Genomic DNA, 23,316 nt, shown 5'->3' with positions numbered 1-23,316 from the left:
AGGTCCCATTTGGCCCTCAACATGTGGAAAATCTTCAGAAAGGCAAAATATGGATGGCAGTAATTGAAATAATTATATATATACTGAATATACAAACAATTTTTCTCTACTGAGGAGGCTACAAAATTAATTGTATGTTAAGTGAGCTTTGTAGCCACAAAAGATTTTAAATAGAAATCCAAAGAGAATTAAAAATTTAAATTTATTATAATAACCCACAAGCTGTGTTAATAGGTCATTGGTTAATGCTGCAAGCACAGTAGGGAGCAAAAAAACAGAGGCACAGTGCTTTCAAATGTTAAAGTGCCTATTGATGCACACCATGAAGAAGTTTATTGCTATTCAAGTGTGGTTCATTAATTTATATTTTAATTAAAGAAAAAGATGTTTAAAATGCTATTTTAGGCTTGGTAGAAATAGATTGATGCAATATTGTTGCACTGAGAAAATATTTATGATAGAGTGATTAGAAAAAAGAACTTATGGAGAACAAATGAGGTGTCTGACTGCTTTTTTTGCCTGTTTTCCTTATTAGTCTTCCTTTCTTCCTTCTCTGTCATTCCTCTTATAACCCAGGTTTATCTGATTCCATCTAAGGCATATCTATTGAATTACACAGCCTTGAGAATAGTTCCTTTCTGGTCTGATTTTCATTGCAAGGCTTATTGATAGACTCAGATAGGGACCTAGAGACTGGAATGCATGAAAAAGGAAAATTTCTTGGGCAAAATATGGCTGGCTGTCAGTGGTAATGAAGGGATTTTCATAAGTCAGGAGTTGTCAGAGTACTTGGTAGACTCAAATCGTATAATGGGGCAAAAGAAAACATTCCATGCATAAACAGAAAAGAACTTATTGCTAGTCCTACTTAATATTTTAACTGGCTAATGCTCCAAATTATCTAATTGATGTGGAAAAGCATCATTAGTAATGCAGTTCTTAAAAACAACAAAAACAAAACTCTCAAATATTCACATCTTACCATATTCACCATTCCAGTATTCACATGAGTTCTCAGAATGGCAGCAAAAGTCTTCCCCAAGTAGAACAGAGAGGGTGGCAATGAATCCTCAGCACTCGGAGGTGCTCAGAGGGTTGGGGGCTGTCACCCCTCTCCACCAGGGTCATGCCCAGAGCTGAAGCTGAAGCAGGGCAGCAGCAGCAACTGGGCCCCCCAGTACCGGGGTTAACCACTCAAACAGTGACAATGCCGAGCCCCTCACTGCCGAGTCAGCACACAGCCAGGAGGCTCCTACTAGGAATAACATGAGTGATATGGCCGGGGCTATATACTCGCTGCTTCTACCCCAGTGGCAGGAAAACACTGGAGTAATGCCACTCAGAGAAGTTCCCAGGCTCATTCACAGAGTGTCTGAGGTCAGAAGAGACCTTTGGAGGTCATCTGGTCCAACGCCACTGTTGAAGCAGGGCCACATACTTTTTGGGATGAGTTTTCTCTCTCACCATTGGCAAATTCTCTGAATCGGAACTGATTGTATTCATCAACTAGAGTTCCTAATGAGTTGTCTTTTTCCAGGTCTAAATACTTCCATGACCATTTTATAATCATGAGAATATATATCTGTCTGTGCATCTAAGTTTTAATACTTCTTAGTTACGTAATTTCTTACAGGGACTACCTCTGATGTTAATTAAACAGATGGCATATGTCGTATAAAGGATGCATTCTTTATGTTCCCTACTTTGCCTTCCACTTAACCACTCTTGGAAGTCACTGTCTACAGTGCAGTCTACTGGGAACAACTCTCTTCAGAGTGCTGGCATTTCTTTCTCGATAATAATACATATTTTCTTACCTGGACATTTCTGATGCTGCTGGCGCACATACCTATGCAGAAATGAAAACTGGGAAAGCCAGTTTAGCTAAGCAACCCTTAAAAAATCTAAATAGATTTGTTTAAGGAGCATTTTGAGAACTGACTTAGGTTCTTTATTTTATCTGAATGAATATGTCCTCATTGTAGACAAGAGCAGTATTGTAATGTAGTACTCTAGCAGTGTGTGCTCTATGCCATATTCATGTCACTCTTTCTATTTATTAAATGCATTTGCTTTTATCTTACGTTAAAATCATGACCTGGTTAGTACCAAAACTTGCTGAGAATATTTTACTCCTCTCAAAATTATTTGTAGAATTTTTTTTCTAGATTAAATATTAATGTGTTACATTAATCCCACTTCATATCACGATGTAAACATATATTAAATTATTTTGTCTCTTAAATGGCAAGTGTATGTGTTTAAAAAAAATATTGTTTTAAAATTAAGTTTTTTGGTTTTATTTGAGAAGGACTGTGATCTGTTAATTTAAATAACTATCTTTCTCATTATTACCACATTTAGTCTTAGGCTATTATTGCTATACATAACTCATCAGTAATAATGTCTGATATAGATACTGTATTTTGTGTTTGCTACTAGCATAGAGCTTACAGTTCCACAACAAAAGCATTAAATAATGGCTGAATGGCACAAAAATATAAAGGTCAAGTGCTTTTGAAACTCTGAATCATCAATGTAACAAAATAATCACAAGTGTAATACTGCAGGTGGTCTCAGATGTGCAAAATTGGTTCCACTTCAAATAGATGGCTGATTGGCATCACTGGAAAAAAGCATGTTTGCTGTCTACAATCTCTTTTTAAGAATTGGGCTTGGCTTGGCTTTATGGAAAGTAGACAGAAACATTTTGGTGTTTGTCAGCCTGAGCCTGCTGAATTTCCACACTGTCTGCTTATGAGCTCACCAAAATAAACCCTGTCAAGAATATAGTAGCCATCCTGTTGTTTGCAAGATGTTACATTCTGGAAAATGTGTTATGGCTTAAATACTTTATCTAATAAATATATTTTGCTATGTTGAAAAGTATTTTCACTGCTACCCTTAGCAGAAAATCTTAACAGTAGACTTAAAGCTCAATGTACTAACGCTGAATGTTATTATACTGAGTGTACCTCATAACCGATCATGCCTTCATCCTACTGTCAGCTTTCACCGCTGCCAGCATATATTTCCGTAGGTTTTAGTAGTTGTAAGCAAATGCAATTTTTTATTTGCCTTCTTAATAATTTATTTACATAAACTTAGAAGGCTCAGTTGCAGTGTGTGTTGGGAGTTGGTATGCTCTTGTTGAGGTATAAAAAGAGATTTATGTAGGGATGGATGTAGGCTTGTTGGTGCGGAACCCTGTTTTAAATTCTCATTTTATACCTTTGGTATCTGCTATGTGAGAAAGTGAAAATGATGCATGTTCGCTTTTGTAAAGCACTTTGAGACCTGCAGATGCAAAGGAAAATACCACTATGCAAAAGATAGGCCAAAAAGACTTAAAAATGCATTTGCCTTATTTTTTTTTCTTTCTTCTGTCCTGCTGCCTGTGTGAACTGTTTTGTAGGTCATACAACATGTAATATCTGATCTTTAAGCTTACTGAACAAAAGTTTGAGAAACTAGAGCCTTTCAGACTGTGGTTATTGAAATCACAGTTACAAGATAGAGTCATAACTTAATGGTCTAATTTGCAATGGTAAATGATTGTCTACAAGGCAGGGGGTCCATCTGCACTTAATGAAACAGAAATGTAAACACAGTGTGGTGAACTAGTTAGTAAGTCATATAGTTAAAGGCTTCCGGACGTGTACCAGGCCGTGTAATTTTAGCCTATACGGTATATAAAAATACACTACTGGATGTAACAAAGCAGTTGTGGTCTATTAAAATACTTGCAAGTGGCATAAGGGAACAGAGTGTGCACAGATAAAGCTGTCATTCCGTGGATGATAAGCCAAGCTAACTAGGGGCCAGTTCAGCTTCTTGCTCTCTCATATTAGTAGTGGGGTCATGCTATTTGCACACGCAAGATCTTGTGCTGCTTTTGAGGCAGAAGTAACTTAGCATACATGTATTAAGGATCCTTCCAATATTTCAAAAAATAGGACATAAAAAATGGCTGATATGCTCCTCCAGAACATTGCTGCTTCTGATCAGTGGTGTAAGATCAGATGGGTTGGTGCTCTGCACCTGAGTGCATCTTGTTTTGGTTTATTTGCTCAGCTCATGTTATAAATGAAGGAGTTTTGAGCCAGGTTGCACAGATGCACTTGCTTTATGATGGCTTCTGTGAATAGATTTCAGGAGCTTACAATGGAGGGCAAGGAAGATAGGTAAGTTTTATGGGTAGGTGAAAAGCAACATGAATAGCATTAGGATACGACAGCTTGTTTCAGAGGATACATCATTCTGCCTTCAGAAGAAGGTAACAAGGAAATCTGACCTGTAGCACTTGGATTTATTTATTTATTTACTTCCCTTGAGGCTAAAAGCAAAAATATTGAATTCTCAGCACCTTCCTTAGACTGCAGTGCAGAGCCCTGGATTTGATCCATGGGCTCCCTGGGTAGAGCATAAGGAGAGTTAAGCACTTCAGAGTACGCTGTGCTGAGTCAGGAGCTGCTGAGTGCAGCCTGAAGGGAACGGTGAAGAAAACACACATTCTAAATCCTTCCTTTACCGTGGATTAAATGTTTAATAAATGGCTGGTCTGGGATATAGCAAATATTCTTGCTGTGTACTTTAGGGTCTTCTTGCCAATCTTGATGTTCCTTTCTTAACTTCAGAAAGGTTAATGACATCATTTGGAAGAGAAGTACTGCATTTACACTGAAAAGATGAATGTACTTAGAGTACTCTGTCTGTGAAGCTCTTTCAGTTGGTTTTTTTTTTTTGTGTGTGTGTCTGTATGTGGTGGTGGTGTTTAAGCTTTACAGCAGTGGTTGTCTACTGGTGCTGGTTTCTAAGATGCATAGCTGATGTCATTGTACTGTAACTACATTACTTAAAGTCACTTTAAACCTGATAGAGACTTAGGATGTAACATAAGAAATTGTTGGGCACTTTACACAGTGACTGTCTCACGTAAAATGCAGGAACAGTCATCTGGATAGGAGCCTGGTCTCCTAGCTCTCCAAAAAGAGACCAGGCTGCTGGGATGCAGATCACTTGTGCATTTCTTAACGTTCCTCCTGTAAACTTTGGAACAATTGTACATCCCCTAACAACCAGTGTGCTGCACGGGCTGGGAATACCCATAAGCTGGGGATGGCACAGGACATGTCTTCTGTGACCCACACAAAGCCTTTCTGTTAGACTGTTGAATTAAAAATCTCCTGTGTGATATGTTGCAGATGAAAAAGAAGTCACTGCAGCACTGTACATGTATCCTGTTTGAGAAGATCGTGAGAAATTGGCGTTTGTTACTACAGAGTGGGTTTATTGACAAAGTCAATGAACTTTGCCTAATACTAAGAAGTTTCTGCATATTTTGAATATCAAAAGTTCCCAGGGCCCTGCTTCTTAAAAAATTCGACACTTTTTGAGTTTAGAGGTTGTGGGCACTTCCTCAGCAGGGGCTTTTAGGTTTGCAGTTTTGGATTTGGGCACCAAACTTAAGTCTATATCCTATTTTAGGAAGCAATTATTTGTGTAAATGTGGCTCTTGTGCTTCTTCATGCACTCCTTTCATTCAAAGAACAACTTGATGGTTAATTATTTTCAAATCAGTGACATTCTCTTCATAAGGTAGTGAATTACTGCAAAAAAGGCTGTAGAATTTTTTGTTCCCTAGGGAAGTTTCACCCTTTGGTACAAGTAGACAAAACTTACATTTTTTTTTAGAATAAAAGACTGTAATACGGTTTACTGCTCTCCTTATCCTCTAGTGTCTACCTGGCTTTGACTTTTAAACTTTGTAATACATACATAACATTACTGAGCAAAGTTTGTGTGCTATGTATTTATTTCAATCATTTTTAAGACTCAGCATCCAATTTGCAGCTGCTGGGAGCTTCCACACCTCTCCTGATCAGTCAGTGGTTTGTCTCTTAAAACTAAGATTTTCTTACCGATTGCTTACAGTTAGGGTTTTGGTTGCTTTAAGGGAGTGACAGGGAGGGAAAGCGGGACTGACTTTAAACAGTGTCTTTTAAAAATATTGTGTGCATGTGACTTTCAGACCAAGAAAGTCATTATTACATGCACTTCCTCAGAGTTGAATGAACTTGACGCATTGAATTTGGACCTGCTTGGCCTAACTCTAATGTTACAATGGATTCCCTTGAAATCAGCAGACCTGTTTTTTATAGAAACATACATTTGCAAGTATTTGTCAGATCAGGGTCTTAAATGATCTTGTAAGTGCTTAAAAAGTACTTATTTTTTTCAGATTTTAGTGTTACATATATGGCACCCTCCTCCATAGTTGTTACATTGCTAAGCAGACAAAACCAGGTCTGCATGGGTTGGAAACACTTTTCTGTTGAATCAGTTATGACCTGAGTAGTAGTTAACAATCTTAGATGTCTTCAGAACTTCTAACTGAATAATTTGTTTTGTAGGGTGAGATGGGTGCAAAAGGACAGGATGGTGTTGCTGGTCTTCCTGGCGAAAAGGTATGTTCTTGTATAGAAGTATGTAACAGGGAAATGCTCACTCTGACAGCAGCTTATCTATAATTACATACGTAAATGTGAGGATAAAACGTGTCTGCTGTTAGAAGACTAGCTTCTGCTATGTACACTGCCAGCTTTTTGTAGCACACTCCAACCAATAGTATTCTCTGCACGTGTGCTTTTGTTTTTTTTCTGGGATGGAGGCTAGAGGGATGGGAGGATATACAGAAGCAAGGGAAGCCCACCCAACTAGTAGAGCAGGAAGGAGATAGTCTATCAGGCTTGTCACGCAGAGAGGTGGAGGAGAAGGCAGGTCAGCTTGGCTGGCTCTGTGCGAGGACAACTCTACACCAGCCCATAGCAGGTGGTGACACCAGCAGCTAAACTTCCACATAGCTGCCCTGCCATAGGAATGTTGTCCTCATGCCCAGATGGCATGGTGGACATCTGATCCAGCCTGGTCTCCAACACTTGCTGCAGCTCTTCTCAGGTAAGCCCTCCCTGCCCTTTTCTTAACACCTCAGCCTTGCAAAGGAAGCAGGAGTAAAGAAGACTGGTTGCTCTGTTCTTCAATTCCCTGATAACTTGAACTGTGCAGACTGTGGTCTATAGGCCCAGAAAAGAGTTCTTATGCTCTCAACAGGCTGCTTGATAGAGCTTTGAGGTAAACACCACTGATTTCTAAGCAAATAACCATAGCTAAGAAAACTTATCAACCTCCCTGTGTATTCAAGAAGGTAAGTTTCACTTCATTTCAGGATGTTACCCATTCACTTTGTCCAATTTAAGGCAGTCGTACAGATTTGTTGAGTTCAGAGCTAGTTACCTGTATTAGAGGAAGTGCACTAGTGCAAAATCCTGATATCTTCAGTATAGAGGACAGCCCTCATAACACTGAGGAAACAGTATGTTGCTGGAGATTATAATCATTTCACCTCTTGTGATTTTTTTTGTTGTTGTTCCACCTATTAGCTAGAAACCACTTAATACATAAATGGATGAAGATTTCCAGATAAATGCATTAGTCCATTGCACAGATTTTTTTATCATTTTTTTTTCAGTGGTATCTGTAACATCCTGATTTAAGTCTTCATCCCTCAATACTGTCAATTTAGGTTCTTTTTTATCTTGCACTTCAAGTTTCTGTCCTTTCAGCACCATAAGCAAGTATTCCTTCTTAAGGCAGCTGTTGCTGTGGTAAGCTCAAAATTTCAGTATTGCACTTGATGGTTGACAAACCCCTTTCACATGTATGCAGCATTTTAGTAATGGCACAGTTTTGTTTATTTAGTAATTATCAACATTTCTAAGCATTGAAACAAGCAAGAATTTCACTTCAACTGTGAGATTTAAAATCTGTAATTACCAGGATATAGAATTATGAAATTGTCTTTCATTTTTACTTACTATTTCTTTCTCAAACTATGTTTTTGTTAAAAATAGGAGCTAGATACATGATATTACAAAAGAGAGGAGTTAAAATAATGGCATTTGCTGCTTATGCTAAGTTATGTATGATAAAAAAGTGGAGAGCAGGCTGCAAAGATGTTCAAAGGACCTTATAGTGTTGAGGAAGTGAATCATAAAGTGGCATGTAAAACTCAGTGAAAATAACCATAAAGCGATGGAAGGAAAAACAAGCCAAAACTTACGTATTTCATATTGGACTCTGGATTAGCTATTACGGTTCATGAAAGTGATCTTGAGATTAGAGGTCAATGAAAACATACATTCACTGTTAAGTACTAGCCAAATAAATACATTGAATTTAGTAAAGATTAGGGAAGAGAATGGAGAACAAAGAAAAGGCATTTTAAATTCAGTACTGTTAATAAAACTGTCTTGTGATATATCTTGAATGCTGTATACAGTTCTGGTTCCTACATCTCAAAGTGGATATAATAGCATTGGAAAGGTTCAGAGTAGGTGTCAAGAGTAATCAGGAGCATTGGGCATCTTCCAATTAAGACGTGGCAATGTGGACTTCAGTTTGAAAAAGTCACAGCGGAGGGGAAATGTGTTGCATTCTATAAAAGTATGTTCTATAAAAGTATGTGTGGAACAGAAAAGATTAATAGGGATTGTATTTATTTATTTCACACTCTTCCGTTGAGAGAACTAGAATATCAAATTATCTGATAGCAAGTTCTGAAAGGATAGAAAGGATAGGTATTATATCCTTCTGCTTATAACAAAATCAAAGTTGGAACTCTGCCACAGGATTTAAATCATTTGAAAAAACTGATTAGAAAGTTGGTGAAATAAAAATCCATGGAGGGTGTCAAAGATAGACAACACTGCTTCCCTGAAAGTTCTTGAACTCTAAGATGCTGAAGTCTGGGAAACGCACTGGGAAGTCTCTATGGTTGCCCTGTTGTTATACTTTCCATAAGCATCTGTTGTTGCCAAAATTTTGGAGACACACTTGACCAGAGAAAGCCTCACAGAACCATAGAATCATTAAGGTTGGAATAGACCTCCAAGGTCACCTGGTCCAACTATCCCCCCACCACCCGTGTCACCCACTAAACCATGTCCCTAAGCACCACGTCCAACCTTTCCTTGAACACCCCCAGGGACGGTGACTCCACCACCTCCCTGGGCAACCCATTCCAGTGCCTGACTACTTTCTGAGAAGAAATTTCTCCTAATTTCCAACCTTTGATTTGATCCAGTTAGACAGTTTTTACTTTACTGTGCTCCCCTTTGTGAGCTAGTGAGAATAAATTGTTGTCTTTCTTGAAAATTACCGAGACATTGCTTTTCCAGTAAAAGTTGTTATTGCAGTTTCCATGCAGTTTCCATGGTTAATACTGTTTGGGTTCCTTTTTTTTTTTCCTTTTTCTTTTCTTTTTATTTTTTTAGTGCCTTGCCGATTCACTGTGAGGCGAAATCCCAAAGCTCCTGTTAGTTTATATAAGGCTCAGCAGTCAGATCGTATTTAATCTTGAGACACTGTACTTATCCTGAACAGTATACTTTTCCTGAACAGTATAGCTCTTTTAGTTCAGACTACATAAAAGTCATATCACTGTTGCAAATTAAAAATGAACTACTGTGGAATCTGAAACTGGCAAGACCAAAAGCTGTTTAATATATATATATATATGTTTATTTTGTACATACATAGCTAGATGAAACTGAGATACAGCCACCTGGTTTATGCTAGCCTGAGTTGTCATGTCTATGTAGAGTAGTATAGGGCTGGATGGAATTATTAGCGTCTTTATGGAGGTTGAATCACTTTATTTTCCTTATATTATGAAAGGTATTAACATGCTCTGTCTCTGAGCTGATGCATCAAGAGCTGTGTGAATTTGTGTGTCTGCTATTTTTGAGCTCTTCTGGGGTGTTCTGGATGCTGGAAATGTACATGGATTCAAAGACAACTGAACAAAGTAAAGGAAGAAAAATCCTCTGATAACTGCTAAGTACAAAGGCATCTCCTATATTTCCGGAAGGGGAGGCGCAGATCGTGGAATGCTGAGGGAACATTCTCAGGAATTAGCACTGCTTATCCTTTTCTTACACCCCTCAATACACATTTTCTGTTAACAGAGATGTGGTTTTGTTTGACTGGGACGTCTAATTTATGTTTTTCTGCAGTTTGTGCAGATATGATCCTGTCACTAACTATTCAGGAAAAAGAAAAAAAGAAATGGTACAGCTATTTTGTATGTAAATGCAGGTTGATACTTCAGAGAGAAAAAGGGCTGATGCACCCAGAAACTATCCACTACAATACTTCATTGTTCTTACTTCTTTCTGTGAGGAAACGTTCAGAGAATAAATATGTGGCAGATCTTAATCAGAAAATCATAGAATCATTAGGATAATGCCATGTTGCTTTCATGTGACCTATTTTGGAACTTTACCTTGGAATGAGATAAACTGGACTATTAGAGGGACTGTTTCTCTAGAATTGATTAGCTCAAATCCACCCATCATTGTAGTGAAAGTCTAAAGCTAGAATAATCCTATCCAATCAACTTTATTACTTGAGAGAATTTTACCTCCCCAGAAAATGCCCCATGATTGTGTACTTCATTTTCAAAATTTACATAGACAATGAGAAGTTTGCAGATTTTGTAGGCAAGTCTGTAAAGCTTCCTTTGTATATGGCCTTGAGTTTCAGGGATCTGAAGTGTGAAAATAGATTGTGTTCCTCATACATCTTCAGTCTCTCTTCAAATGTGATGTTTGGCCTTCTGTCATTTGCAGGACACGTTATAGCTGACAATAATTTGCAGGTGGCCCTTGATGCAGCCAGAACAATTTCTCATTCACTGAATGCTGCAGTGGTTTTGCAACAGTTGTACTGGATAATACTTGCAGATCTAAATGGTGTAGACTGGTGAGAGGTTCTGCCATCTGAGAGGTTGGACCTTCTGTGTGCTAATCCAGAGAACAAAGTTTAAGTCTTGATGACTCCAGAGTGACATAAGAATAACCTTAACACACCTGTTTCCTAAAGAAAACAGATGTCTGTTCAGGCAGTTCTGCGGTTCTGTTTTTTTCTACTGTAATTCTTGTAAGCTGCCAACATGAAAAGCAAGGTTTCCGCTGACTGACAACACCCCACTCCACAACCTGCTTGTCAAGTCATCTGCCTTCAGGGCAAAAGCAGTCAGTCTGACAGTACTAGTGACCAGCCTAGAGAGTGAAGAATCAAATGCAGTCCCTGTGGAGCCCTACCGCAGGCCCTCAAAGTCAGAAGGCAGTAGATCACAGACACCGTCACAAATATTTGTGTCTAACTACCTAATTTCTTCTTCCCTGACCTTTTTCAGGGAACTTTCCTAAGAGATATTTTTAAAATAGTAGGTCTTACCTAGGACAACAGAAGGAATTCTTAAAAGTATCAGAGGAGAGACTTCTGTGGTGGTGGTTTATAATCCTAAAAAATAAGACAGCAATAGTCCTCTCTTGGAAGGAAACTGACTTCAATTGTAGGCTACTGGAAGATATGGAAAACATTGCCATAATCCCCTTCCTGCAATCAGGACTGATTTGTGACTCAGCCTTCTGGGCAAAATTTGTCAGCATATGTATCTAGTCATGATACAAGAGCTGAAATGTTGTGGTAAATCAGAATCACTATGTGTCTGAGTCCTTATGCCTTGGCTGGTTTGAAGGTCTTCAGTAAAGGCTATGAGGACAGAACAAACACTTGTCAAAGAAGCAGTGTGTTAGCGTACTTTATTCTTTGGCGATTAGCAAGTGAAATTTTCTTTGGATACATTTCTTAAGCTATTTAGTACAACTGGATTGCAGCCAGAGTGCTGGCTGTATGGCCTGAGAATAAACATGCTGAAATTAAATCTGCTCCTGAAGCAGAGGTTTGAGGAGACTGGAGTGCTCTAAGGTGTAGGATGACAATTGCCTATCTGCTTCACGTCAGGTTTCACAAGGTAAGCAAACCTGGTCTAGCAGTTGGAGTAATCTCATTACGACAAGAACTGCTTGCTCTGCTGTTCAAAGTAGTCATTAGATACTGTTTGTGTGTGTCGCGTTACCTCTGATGAAATCTGAGCAAGGTTGTTACATTTTCTGGGAAGTATCCTATTAAAAAACACACAAACAAACAAAAACACAACACTGTTTTCCTAGTGTTCCTGTCATACTGAAATGGTGAGAGGACTCTCCTGTTGGTGAAACCCACAGGCTTCTCCTTTACTGCCGTGATGGTCTTATTGATTACTTACAGATTGCATTTGTCCAGGGCCTTTCCATAGCATGTGCTGGGGGATGGACAGAGGTAAGGATGATCAACTTCACTGCTGTACTTTCTGTGTTGGAAGAGAACAGGGTTAGTCTCTCTGCTATTCCAGTCCAGCAAACCATCAGACTTTGCAGTAAGCGTATCCTGTGTTCACCCTTCTTTTGCGGTATACTTCTAGATAGTCTGACAACTTAAGGGGTTGTACACTGTGAGCTATGGCTGGAAGATCAAGTATTCCGTTCTTAAGAATGCATTCTTAGACCATTTCTGAGGTTGCCACCAGACCTTCTCATTCTCCTTTACAGGGAGTTTGTTCTGTCCCTTTCCTTTCCTGAGCTTCTTGTAAATTTGAACAAACTGGGTTTGATTTGCCTCTGTATAGCTGAGATTTTTCTGTTTTCTGTGCTTCTTGTTTCACTTATCCAAGCAACTCAAGTCTTTTCCTTGTGTTTGCTCCTGGGTCTACAGTACCATGACAGTGAAGCTCCAAATTAAAACTTTATTTATGTCCTGGACACTAGGTAATGTACTCCTGTTTGTTTGATTGTGTTTTGTCTTGTGTTGTGTTTTGGTTAACATGGTGGTTTCATACTGATGGGCAGCTAAGTCCCACCATGCCACTCTCATGATCTCCCTCCTCTACAGAACAGAGAAAATATGATGGGGGGGAGGGGAACTCATGTTTTGAGGTAAGGAGCAGTCTAATTAAAGGAAAAAAAAATAAAATCAAAGGGCATGTGGAAGCAAAAGGAAGAAAAAAAAATTATTTAGCCCTGCCCCTTTTTAGCCCATCAGCAAGCAATGTTCAGCCATGTCTTGGGAATCAGGGCCTCAGTACCCATAGCAGTTTCTTGGGAAGAGAGATGCTTTCCTATTGAGAGTTGTCCCTCACCCCACGCTTGTATTGCTGAGCATGATGCCATACAGTATGGAATATCCCTTTGGTCAGTTTGGATCAGCTGTTGTCATGCCCCCTACCTACGTTTTGCCTACCCCCAGCCTTTGGACAGGAGGGAGTTGGAGAGCTAGCCTTGATGCTGTACTAGCACTGCTCAGCAGTAGCCAGAACATCGGTGTGATACCAGTGCTTTTCTAGGTGTAAGTGCAAAGCACTGCACAGTATGGGCTGCTGTGGGGAAAGTTAACTCCATCCCAGCCAGACCCAGTACAGTTAACTGCAGGAAAATCTTTAAAAAGATGTACTTCTCTGGTAAATGCGGCGAGAACTTATCCTTGCTGCAGGTCTCTAATGTGATGCTTTCTGACATGGTAGACTACTTCCTAGAACTTAAGCACAGTAAGCAGCCTGAAGCAGTCAAGATGAACCTGCCAGCTCTGTTGGCATATTGTTTTAGGAATAGACCAGTCTCCGTGTACGAGGGTTTTTCTAGTTCTGAGAGAGAGTTTGCCACCATGGCATGTAGGAGAATACATATGTTATGGGTCCTACTAGCCCAAAAGCTCTTAGGCTTTTGAGGATGAGCTGATGGCAACATGTCTCAAAAGATATAAGCTGCTGAAGGTGAATGATTGGCTCTATTCTTGAACATTCCGTATTTGTCTGTTTTTTTTTTTTATTATTATTATTATTATGGAAATACTTTTTCTTCTTTCTCTACTACATTCTGTAAAATACAACTGAAGTTGCCAGAAATTTAATTCAGAAGATCCAGATGACTTACCAAACCAAAATACATTTTTGTCTGTTCCCCTGTAGCCAAGCTTCTAGAATAATTGCTTTATTTTAGTCCATAGTATAGATTTCATCGTGATGGTGATCATGCACCTATATTTGTTAAAGTACATTTTGTGAAATACTTGTAACTCCATTCACTTTTAATACCTGACTTTCAAATCGTTTAGCTTTACTGTTGTATTTTTTGCATTATTTTTTCCAATCTAGATTATGAAGAGACATCCTAAAACATTAAATATTTTGAGTAAGCTCATTAAAATACCTTTTTTTTTTTTTTGCACACTAAGCCTGTAGAGGTAGCGAAATATTCAATATGCTGTGCCTTTGCTACTGCACTGTGTGGTTACTCCCACAGTATACTACTAAAATAAACAGTTTAGACAGACTGAAAAGAGAAAGAAATGCTTATATGAATAAAAACAATGTTTATCATCACACAACTTAGATTTACATTCAAAGTCAGACCAGAGAAAAAAACTAAGTGTACGTTTCAAGAGCTCTACCAACTGTACAAGTGCTATTTGTACTTCCAAGAGTGATGAAGATGAGATTTGGTTCACGTGTGACTGTACAGTAGGTATCTGCAAAAGAATTGTTCCCTTTTTTGTTCACTTGCATCTATTTGTGGTGATGGCCAACAAATTATACACAAACTCACATATTTTATGATCTGGAAGACAACAGGACTAGAATATATAATGTTGTTTGTTGGTGGGTAGTGTTTTTCTCATTTAATGAGTTAAATCTGTAATCTGAAATCTGTAATTTCAGTTTTCTCAAGTCCATTAACAATGTGCTTTCTTCACGCTTTCAGAGTCTTAGCTGAGTCTGAAACCAAGCACTGACCATTTTGTTCTCATTAAATTTGATTATCCTTCTGCAGTAGAGTTTTCTTTTGTACAAGTCAGGAAATGATTAGCAAAAGGGTTCCCAAAATGTGATATGGATACCATTTGTGGTGTCAAAACAATGTGTTAACACTTCCTGAACTGCCTCCTTTGCATTGCCTGGTGGAAAGAGTTCTGTTTTCCCTTAATGGTGCCTGAGAAAGTGAATTTGAAAACGGCTATGAAACATGATACTCCTTTTGTTTTATTTTTTTATTTTATTTAAATAAGTGACTGTTGCAGAATTCAGAAGCTCAATAAAATGCATGGCTTAGAAATGGCCAGTGCTTTGTTTTCCAAATATATGCATTATTTGAAAGTTTTAAGGGGAAAAAAACAGACATGCAAGTACAGTGTGCATCTTCAGATTACTTTCAGAGGTAGTTTTAATACCCATCTCCATACTGAGTTATTCCAGGGTCAGATCTTCAGGGATAGCTTTTTTAGAACAAAATAGAGTAGCCAGTTGGAAGGGACCTGCAGAGATCATCAAGTCCAATTGCCTGGTCACTTCAGGGCTAAACAAAAATTAAAGCATATTATTAATTACATTATCCTAATGCTGCTTGAACACTGGAAACTTGTTAAATGTACATCCAGATCAAATTGTGTCATCATGAAGATCCTTGTGATCATTGAACTGCTTTCCCCATTTCTCCAACTAGACCATGGAAACCCTGTCTAGAACTTTACAAGGCCTGTTTGAGTTTGTAGAAGAGTCATGGACACATAGCCTATTATGCCAGTCCAGCATATGCTCCTTAGAGCATCTTGCATTCACACAGGCATGCAAATCTGAAGAGACATTGGTGTTGAGCTTCCAGTGACACGGTCTTTTCCTTGCAGCTGTCTTGAAAGATCTCTGCACACAGTGTCTTCCACTTCTCATGTGCTGTACAGATCCTTGACAGGGGTCAAGGTATTTCCAACGCAGCTCATCAGCATCCCTGAAAAAGCTTCCAAAAATGCATGGGGAGCACTGGATATGTGCTGCTTAAAGCCATCTTCCTCATTTTGTCTGTTACTCAGTGTAATCCAATTTCTGAGCTCCTATCATCGCTAATCAGTTACATTTCAACATTTTTAGATCAAGTATGGTGATAATTTGTACAAGTTATACAGCTTCTGAAAAATCCGTCCGTTCCTTTACTTTGAAGTCTGCAACAAAGACTGAAGAGTATAATCAGTAGTATAGAAAGAAATATTTGACAACAGAAACATTTTCAAAGTATAAGGAAAATTATGAGCTCTATTAGCATAAGGCTGAAAAATTTCAATAGGAAACAAGGTGTAATTTTTTAAAAACGAGGTTTGATGGGCTAACAAGTAAATATTAAAAAGAGAGAGAGAGAGAGAGAGTGGCTTTACAGTTGGAAACTTTATTATCATTATATTAAAGCCTTGACTTTGAGAACTGCTGGCCGTCAGGTGGTTGGATCTCGTTTATTGCAGTAACAAATCTGGTATGTGTTTCCTGTGTTCTTTTTGTGTTTTCAGTGATATCTTTGAGTATAATTAATGCACATCTGATTTTAAGACATAAATGTATGTGAAAAGAGTAGTTCTCTATAGCTTTCTGATTCATGAATACACTCTCTAAAAATCCTGCTGGGCAAACACTTTAGACCACTATGTTTTCCAAAACTTGCTTCATTGCTTCAGCATGTATATTTCTTGCTCTGCTCTCTCTTTAACATTACAAGGATGTGTTTTGAATAGCCTTTGATCATAAATTTGATTCCAGAGAGCTGTCTGCTGTGCTGACTTATTTTTGCCTTATTAGGTGATTTTTGCAGTTCACAACTGCAGGAACTGTTGAGCTCCCTGGTTTTTCAGCTCCTAAAGTTACACGGCAGCAGTACGGTCGGATTCTTGCTAGCGAGCTGCGGGGCACCAGATTCCATCGCGTGCGGCGGCGCCGCTTGGTGCTGTTTCCATTCTGGAGAGAATGGTGCTAGTGACTGCTTTTGGGCGTGTGCTGCTAGTGAGCAGACTTCATCCTGCATTAAAGAATTGTTGTTTTTTGAGGAAAAAAAGCCTGTTTCGGTCCATTAGCTAACCCATTGCATTTTCTTCTGCCCTCTCCTAGTTTCTGTCAGAATCAGATCGGTCTCAGTAGGACAAAAGTACAAACTGTATTTGGGAAGCCAGACGCTAATGCTTGTATTGCTCAGCATCAAAGCAATAGACCAGTGTCACTGTGGTGAGATAAGAGTGGGGGCAGAAGGGGGGGGCTCTGGTATTTGAAAGGAAATTTTCATAACCAGAAAAATGTGGCCAGTCACATGGGCTCTGCAGGCAGTGACTGCTATTGTTATGTGAGGTGTGGCCAAAGAAACCAAAGGTCACCATCCATTTTATAGGGGTCTGGGCTGCTGGGAGCAAAAGGGACCGTGGCATGCTGCCATGTAGAAGAGGCTTTTGTTAGTTTGTTACATAACATGGAAGTAAAAAATAATGCAGTCGTTAAATAATGCAGTCATTAAATGCAGCTCTTTGTTCCTTAATCAGAGATTCATGAATACTCCAGCTTTGAGTCTGCATGGCTCTGGTGTGCTTAACTGCATTTGAGAAGGCTGAGTCAGGACCTTGCAGACTTTGAATGGGAGGGGGGAGGTTTAAGGAGTTTTCTTCAATTGTTTTTTTCAATTATATTTTTAAGCTGTTTTTGTGAGGTTTCTGTAGCACATGGTGTTACATTTTCATGATTTTTTTTTCATTCAGGTAGAGACTGGAAATCTTATAACTACTATTCTCGGTTGTTGCCATCTCATAAGGTAGGGCTTTAAGAAAAATACCAGCTATTGCCAGACTTGAAATCATAAAAGTTGGCACCAGTGTGTTGCCGGAGATAGACTAATCAGGACGGAAGGAACTTTCTGCTGTACTGCAGTGCTGTACTACTTTTCTGACACATTCTGCTTACTTGTGTTTATTTTCTTTTGAGAAATTAGTGAACTTTACTAAATATAACACTTCAAACCCAATGAATTATTGATTTGTAGTAGAATAACTTAAAAACAATGACGTATGTTACTGTTACTAATTTAATTTATATATAACATTATACTCTGCCTGATTAACAACAACTGTAGTTCCTGAAAAAGTAGCTCCTGAAATTAAAAAAAAAAATTGTTAGCCTGATGTAATAGAAAATTTATATGTAGTACAAATTGTATGGAGCTTAGAGTACTGTTTGGACTAGTGACTATTAACTATTAGCTCTTTGCCCTTTTTTTGGTGGATGAGGTATATCAGTCATATAATTATTTTAAATCCAGCTCACTTGGATTTTTAATGTCAACAAACATACTTTCTCCCCCCAAAATGTAAAAGTTATAATGTAGGTTTTATATTCCAAATTCCATGTAAGTTGCTTTTTATTTTCATTCATAGATACCAAGCTGTTGGATATGCAAACTTATTTATCCATACAGTAAAATCATTCACAGGTACAGAAGAACAGAACTCCTTAAATTGCCATGGCTAGTCGGTATTTCTCAACACCTAAGATTCATACTGCATGCTTCAAGCCTGAATCGATCAGATCAATGTGACGTGCTGAGGCTGGGCCAAGTCTTGTCTAATCAGCAGTCAGCACTGTTGCTCTGGCATGAGGCTCCCAAAAATAGAAACATAAGAAGTCAAACAAGTAAGTGGAAGGGCACTAAAAGAAAAAGTGCTGCTAATTCCACTGTTGACTTTCTGTCTAATGGATTCTTGTTCCCAGGCCGGGCTAAGTAAAGCAACTGGCGTGGGGTGTGTTTCTGCAGATGGCTCAGCAGTGACACACACAGCCCAGCTGGTTGACAGGTGTTTGATTTGTATTTAAAAGCACCTCACACAGGACGGATTTTTTTCACAGATACCGAGAAGCTAGTCAGCTGATGCTTTTTGTTCAGAGTTTACTCCCCTTTCACTATTCTCCCTCTTTGTTGTGAATGGTAGTTCTTCTGTTTCTCCTTAAAAATGATGGTAATACAGTTTTAGTCTGTTAAAAAAAATAAAAAACAAAAAAATTCCCTCAGACACTAAATGGGAGAAATTAATCCATGCTAATTTTATTTAATAGTTGGAACCTGCTACCTTTACATGTGGAAGATGCACATTTTCTCTATAGCTCCTGCCAATAGGGTTTCAAGAAATGTTTATTTAGCTGTCCATTTGTCACAATGCACATTCCCACATAGAACAGGGATGGAAGGAGAATGCAAGACTTCTGGGTATGGCAGTTACATACTGTGTTTGCCTCTTCCCTTAACATAAGAAAGTCTTGGGACTTTCTTGTACAGAGTCTTGCATAAGCCTGGAGTGAAAGAAATTCCCTGCCCAGAAAGGTGTACAGTACTGATGAGATACAGCCAGGGCTATGAGGGAAGAGTGAAGGTCGGAAAGTACTTAATGGATGAGAATAAAAAGTGTACAATGCTAATCCTTACTGCTTTTATTGTAAGCTACACACAAGACTCTGTATAACTGAAGAGAGATTGTCTCAATTGTAGTCTGTTTAATTCAGTTTAAGGTTTTTGTTCAAATAACGGTGAGTGGAAGAAATGATGATCTTTGTGACATTTGTTAGTCACTGCCATAGCAAGCAACTCTTCTGGCCAAACCAGCATTGGAAATAGTAGAGTATCAGGATGCTCTTATAAATAATCTTTGATTAATGTGAACTCTCAGAATCTTAGGCAATAGCATCTGTAACATAACAGTGACTATGAGCAGTTTGTCTTTTTTTCCCCCTCTATTTTTCTTCATAATTTAGTCTGAGCAATTTGTTTTCTGGTTTTCAAATCTATGAGGTGGAAGGAGATGAGACTTAAGGAACCGTTAACAAAAATAAATGGATCTTTGCAGTGATGAGGTTATAATACCAGCGTTGTGAAATAGCCAGAAGAAATACCAGACTATAGAATGTAGTTTTCTGGCAGTATATCTGCTAAACTTAAGAAGAATGAGAAAGGAATGCAGCCAGAGAAATGGCTGTCAGAGTAATGTTGATTCTCTAAATAAACAATGTTTTTTAGTGAAAGGATGATTAAAAACTCTTCGTGTAGACTCTATGTCCCTTGGATAGTGGACTAGCTCCTTTTGTCAGGCATCCCAGAAGTAGGGATAGGCTAATAAGCATCCAAGAGGTCAAGAAAAAGGGCTGAAAGGAAAAGTTACAACTTTGCTAGGCTGAGATGCAGCTGTACCCATCAAAGCTGCATGGAACTGATAGCAGGAAGATATACATGGACTTATCTTTAGGAAGCAGTTCCCTGTGGTTCCTGTGCTGACATAAGATTGATTGATACCTGGATTCACAGGTGGGAGAACTGTCTGCTGGAATTCTAAGTATATTGACTTTATAGCCTCTTAAATCCAAATACTAGTCCACTTCCAAAATATATCAAATGTCGAAAGTGAAGAGAGAGATTTCTTAAGAAAGTATTACACTTCTAAGTGTAAATGGAGACAGGGAAACTGTATCTTGAACTACTTTACTCATCAGTAGTTGACAGGAGGTTTGCAGCTATGCAAGCAAACCAACGTGGTACTTCAGAACAAATACTGAGCTGAGTTAGTTCCTAGATTAGAAAGTCCAGTCCATATGCTATCTATTTATTTTTGATTCACCTTTAATCTGTAATTTTGGTGCTGCTTTTGTGCATTTTATAGCTGTATTGTTAGATGTTAGACTGGTTGATGGTCTGTGGACAGATCTTTGTTAGTGTAAACTGGCATTTGTACCAGCTGAGAATCTCCCTCCTGAATATATGGAAATAGATTAATATATATGGAAATATATGGCATATATATTGCATAACTTCCAGGTTATGGAAATTAATATTGTAAGATTTTTTCTTTCTTTTTTTTTTTTATTTCCTGCATTAAAGAATAGCCTCTCACCTATAAGAGGTTGACCACTGTAGTTTACCTCAGTGCACCAATTATTATGGTAAATATAATAGTCATAATAATTTTATTATTTTAAAAAGTCTGCAGTGATTCATTAGGTTCAGAGAATGCCTTTTAGCTGATAATTAACGTTATTGCATTTCAAATATTATTTTAGCAAGGTCAATTAGATGAATTTGCAGTTCCGTTGAAAATTTAATAGGGTTTAGATTTGTTTTAAGGCTGTGTTATGGCTGGGTTAACATTAAATCAATAGATGGTGTATAAGTCCAGGCAATTTTTCTTTTGACAGATCTACTGTAAAGGAAAAAATGTAGTTATAAAAATCTATCAGCTGTCCACGAGTACAAGATCACTTCCATTTTTTTTTCTATTGTGTTGTCTTAGATGATAGAACTATCCAACTGGCTAGACTTAATTTTCTGAACTGTTCGTCCATAAGAATCTATGAATCTTTCAGAATCTTTTGCAGACAGAAGCCTATTTTCTTATTCTCAGTACTCTACAGGAAATGTTTTCATGCTCTTCACATGCATTTTCTTTATGCTCTCTGTATGGTGTCATAGGTCAACTGAGCAGGATTGTTTTGAAGCTCATGTTCAATTCATGTTGTCACTACATTTTTAAATAACAGTGGGAAAAATATATTAAACATTACCCATATCTGTCAGTAGTAAACTATGTTGTGCTTCTTACCTTTCTTACCTAAGGGGTGTAACTGGGTGATGAGCCATTAAAAAAGGTGTTAGTTGGGTCATTTGATGCAGTCTGAAAAGCAGAGAGACAAAAAAATGGTAAAAGCCCTTCAGGGGGGCTAGAACACAGTGAGGCAGAATAAGGAGCAGCTGCCCCATTCCACTGCTCTTTGGCACTGTGTGGAGCTTTACTCTGGCTTGTAATGCTCCATCATTACGGCCTCCGAGGGCTCTGCAGACACTAATGAATTTCCTCTTAAAAATACTGTAGGAGGGAGAGAAGGAGAATAAGGTATAAATCACCTGTTGGAGGTTACATAAAACAGAGGCACAGCTGGGAACCAAACATAAGCTACATGAGGTCCTGGTTATGTGCTGATAATACGGTCAGCTTTTATTTTTCTCCTCTGTTTTGTTGTTAAGTTCCTTGCAGTCCAGTTCTGTTCTTCTTGAAATCAGTGGCGATTATGAATGGTGACTGGAAGCATGTCTTCTGGACTGAGGAATCAGTTCTTGATGAGGAATGTCAAGAAGAGAAAGAAGGCAGTAGGCACTTCTCTAAGGACGTGTGATAGCAGTGAACACCACTCGTATTTGTCAAAAGCATAAAGAACATCTACTGACAGTGGAGTTTCTGCTTCTGCTGATGCTTTTGTTAATGGTATAAAAACCTCTATTTGACATTTATCATAAAGGTTTCAGGCAGTTTCTTATCAATTTTCTAAAGAAAAGGAAAGGCAACATACAGGTCTATAGTTGTGCTGTGATGCATGAAAATAAGTGAAGCGGTCCTTTCATCCCAGGTTTTTCAGAATAACTTCTCTGACTTCTCTTGTATGAAAATAATTTTTGGAGTAAAATACAGAAACAAACTTCTGATTTATGTCATGCGTTTGTAAAATATGCATGCTTTATGTATTTGAATATAGAAACTGTGGTAGTTGTGCACTTTTAGCACATGCTAATAGAAAAATAAAAAAGGAAACAATGCCAAGTAGAAAGCGTGTAGTCTGGAGTAAGGAGCCCTCTGATCATGTTCTCTGGAGTCCTAAGCTGCTTCTACCTGCTTATTAATTAGTTTGCCTGCAAAGGACTGAAGCCTAAGTTTTCAAATGTCAAGTATGCAGTATATTAACTTCTAGGTGACATGAATGCCTGAATCAGTCAGCCTTGTCCCAAAGATGGGTATCAGGAAGGGCTAGAAATGAGGAAAATTGATGCCTCCTGGACTCAGGTTATGTCATTCTTGTTGGGCTGTTCTCATTTGCTCTTCTCATGAGCAGCTACACAGAAAAGCCACAGGAGCCTTAGCCACTAGGACACAAGGACACGCAAGTTCCCTTACCAGCCCTCACCCCTGTGGCTGAACCATGGAGTACCAGCTGTGCTGAGGTTGCTGTGGACGCAGAAGAGAAAAAAGGACACTTACCGTTTACCTGTCACCAGCTCTTTCTTCACTAGGTTATTTGAAGGGAGAATCTTATGCTTGCTTACATGGATCACGTTTGCATAAAGGAGAGCTCTGATTTGGGCCTTTGCAGCCCAGCAAGTGCTGAGCACTGGTAGTTCAGCAGTAACCAAGTGGGAACAAAAGGATCACTAGACGCAGTGAAACCAGGGTGTCATAATGTTTAGCACAAGCTTCCTGACATGACAAGTCCTGGAGATTCACAGGGCAAGTCTTAGTATATTTTTATGAATATGTTTATAAATAATTAATATTTTATCGGGTAGTTCTAGCCATTAAAATGAGCCCGCTTAGAGAAACAAGGAAATACTCCAGTAGGCTAAGGGAGATGTCATCTAATGGAGTATAATTGGTGTGGGATTGTTATTTATTAAAGGGAAAGCTCTGACCCTGTTGGTGGTTCTTGACTCACTCTGTACGTGTTACAAGGGGGAGGATGTTGATAGAGCCCTGTGATAGCACATTGTTGAACATTCC

The 23,316-nt window shown here is 38.6% G+C and overlaps 1 protein-coding gene across 18 annotated transcripts in view; it reads left to right on the top strand.

The window, feature by feature from the left end:
• COL19A1 (collagen type XIX alpha 1 chain) overlaps window positions 1–23,316 on the top strand; it is a 202,754-nt gene that overhangs the window by 41,373 nt on the left and 138,065 nt on the right. For 14 of the 18 annotated variants that reach the window (XM_080584507.1, XM_080584505.1, XM_080584503.1 and 11 more), the window contains one exon: window positions 6,414–6,467. The exons of the other annotated variants lie outside the window; for them this stretch is intronic. In XM_080584507.1, coding sequence (XP_080440633.1) covers window positions 6,414–6,467 — 54 coding nt within the window. The remainder of the gene's footprint in view (window positions 1–6,413; window positions 6,468–23,316) is intronic. 18 annotated transcript variants of the gene reach the window in all.

This window comes from Anser brachyrhynchus, assembly GCF_964034855.1.
Source record: "Anser brachyrhynchus genome assembly, chromosome: 3".
NCBI classification, from domain to species: domain Eukaryota; kingdom Metazoa; phylum Chordata; class Aves; order Anseriformes; family Anatidae; genus Anser; species Anser brachyrhynchus.
The sequence above is the reverse complement of the archived record's forward strand: the minus strand, read 5'-3'. Positions and strand labels throughout refer to the sequence as shown.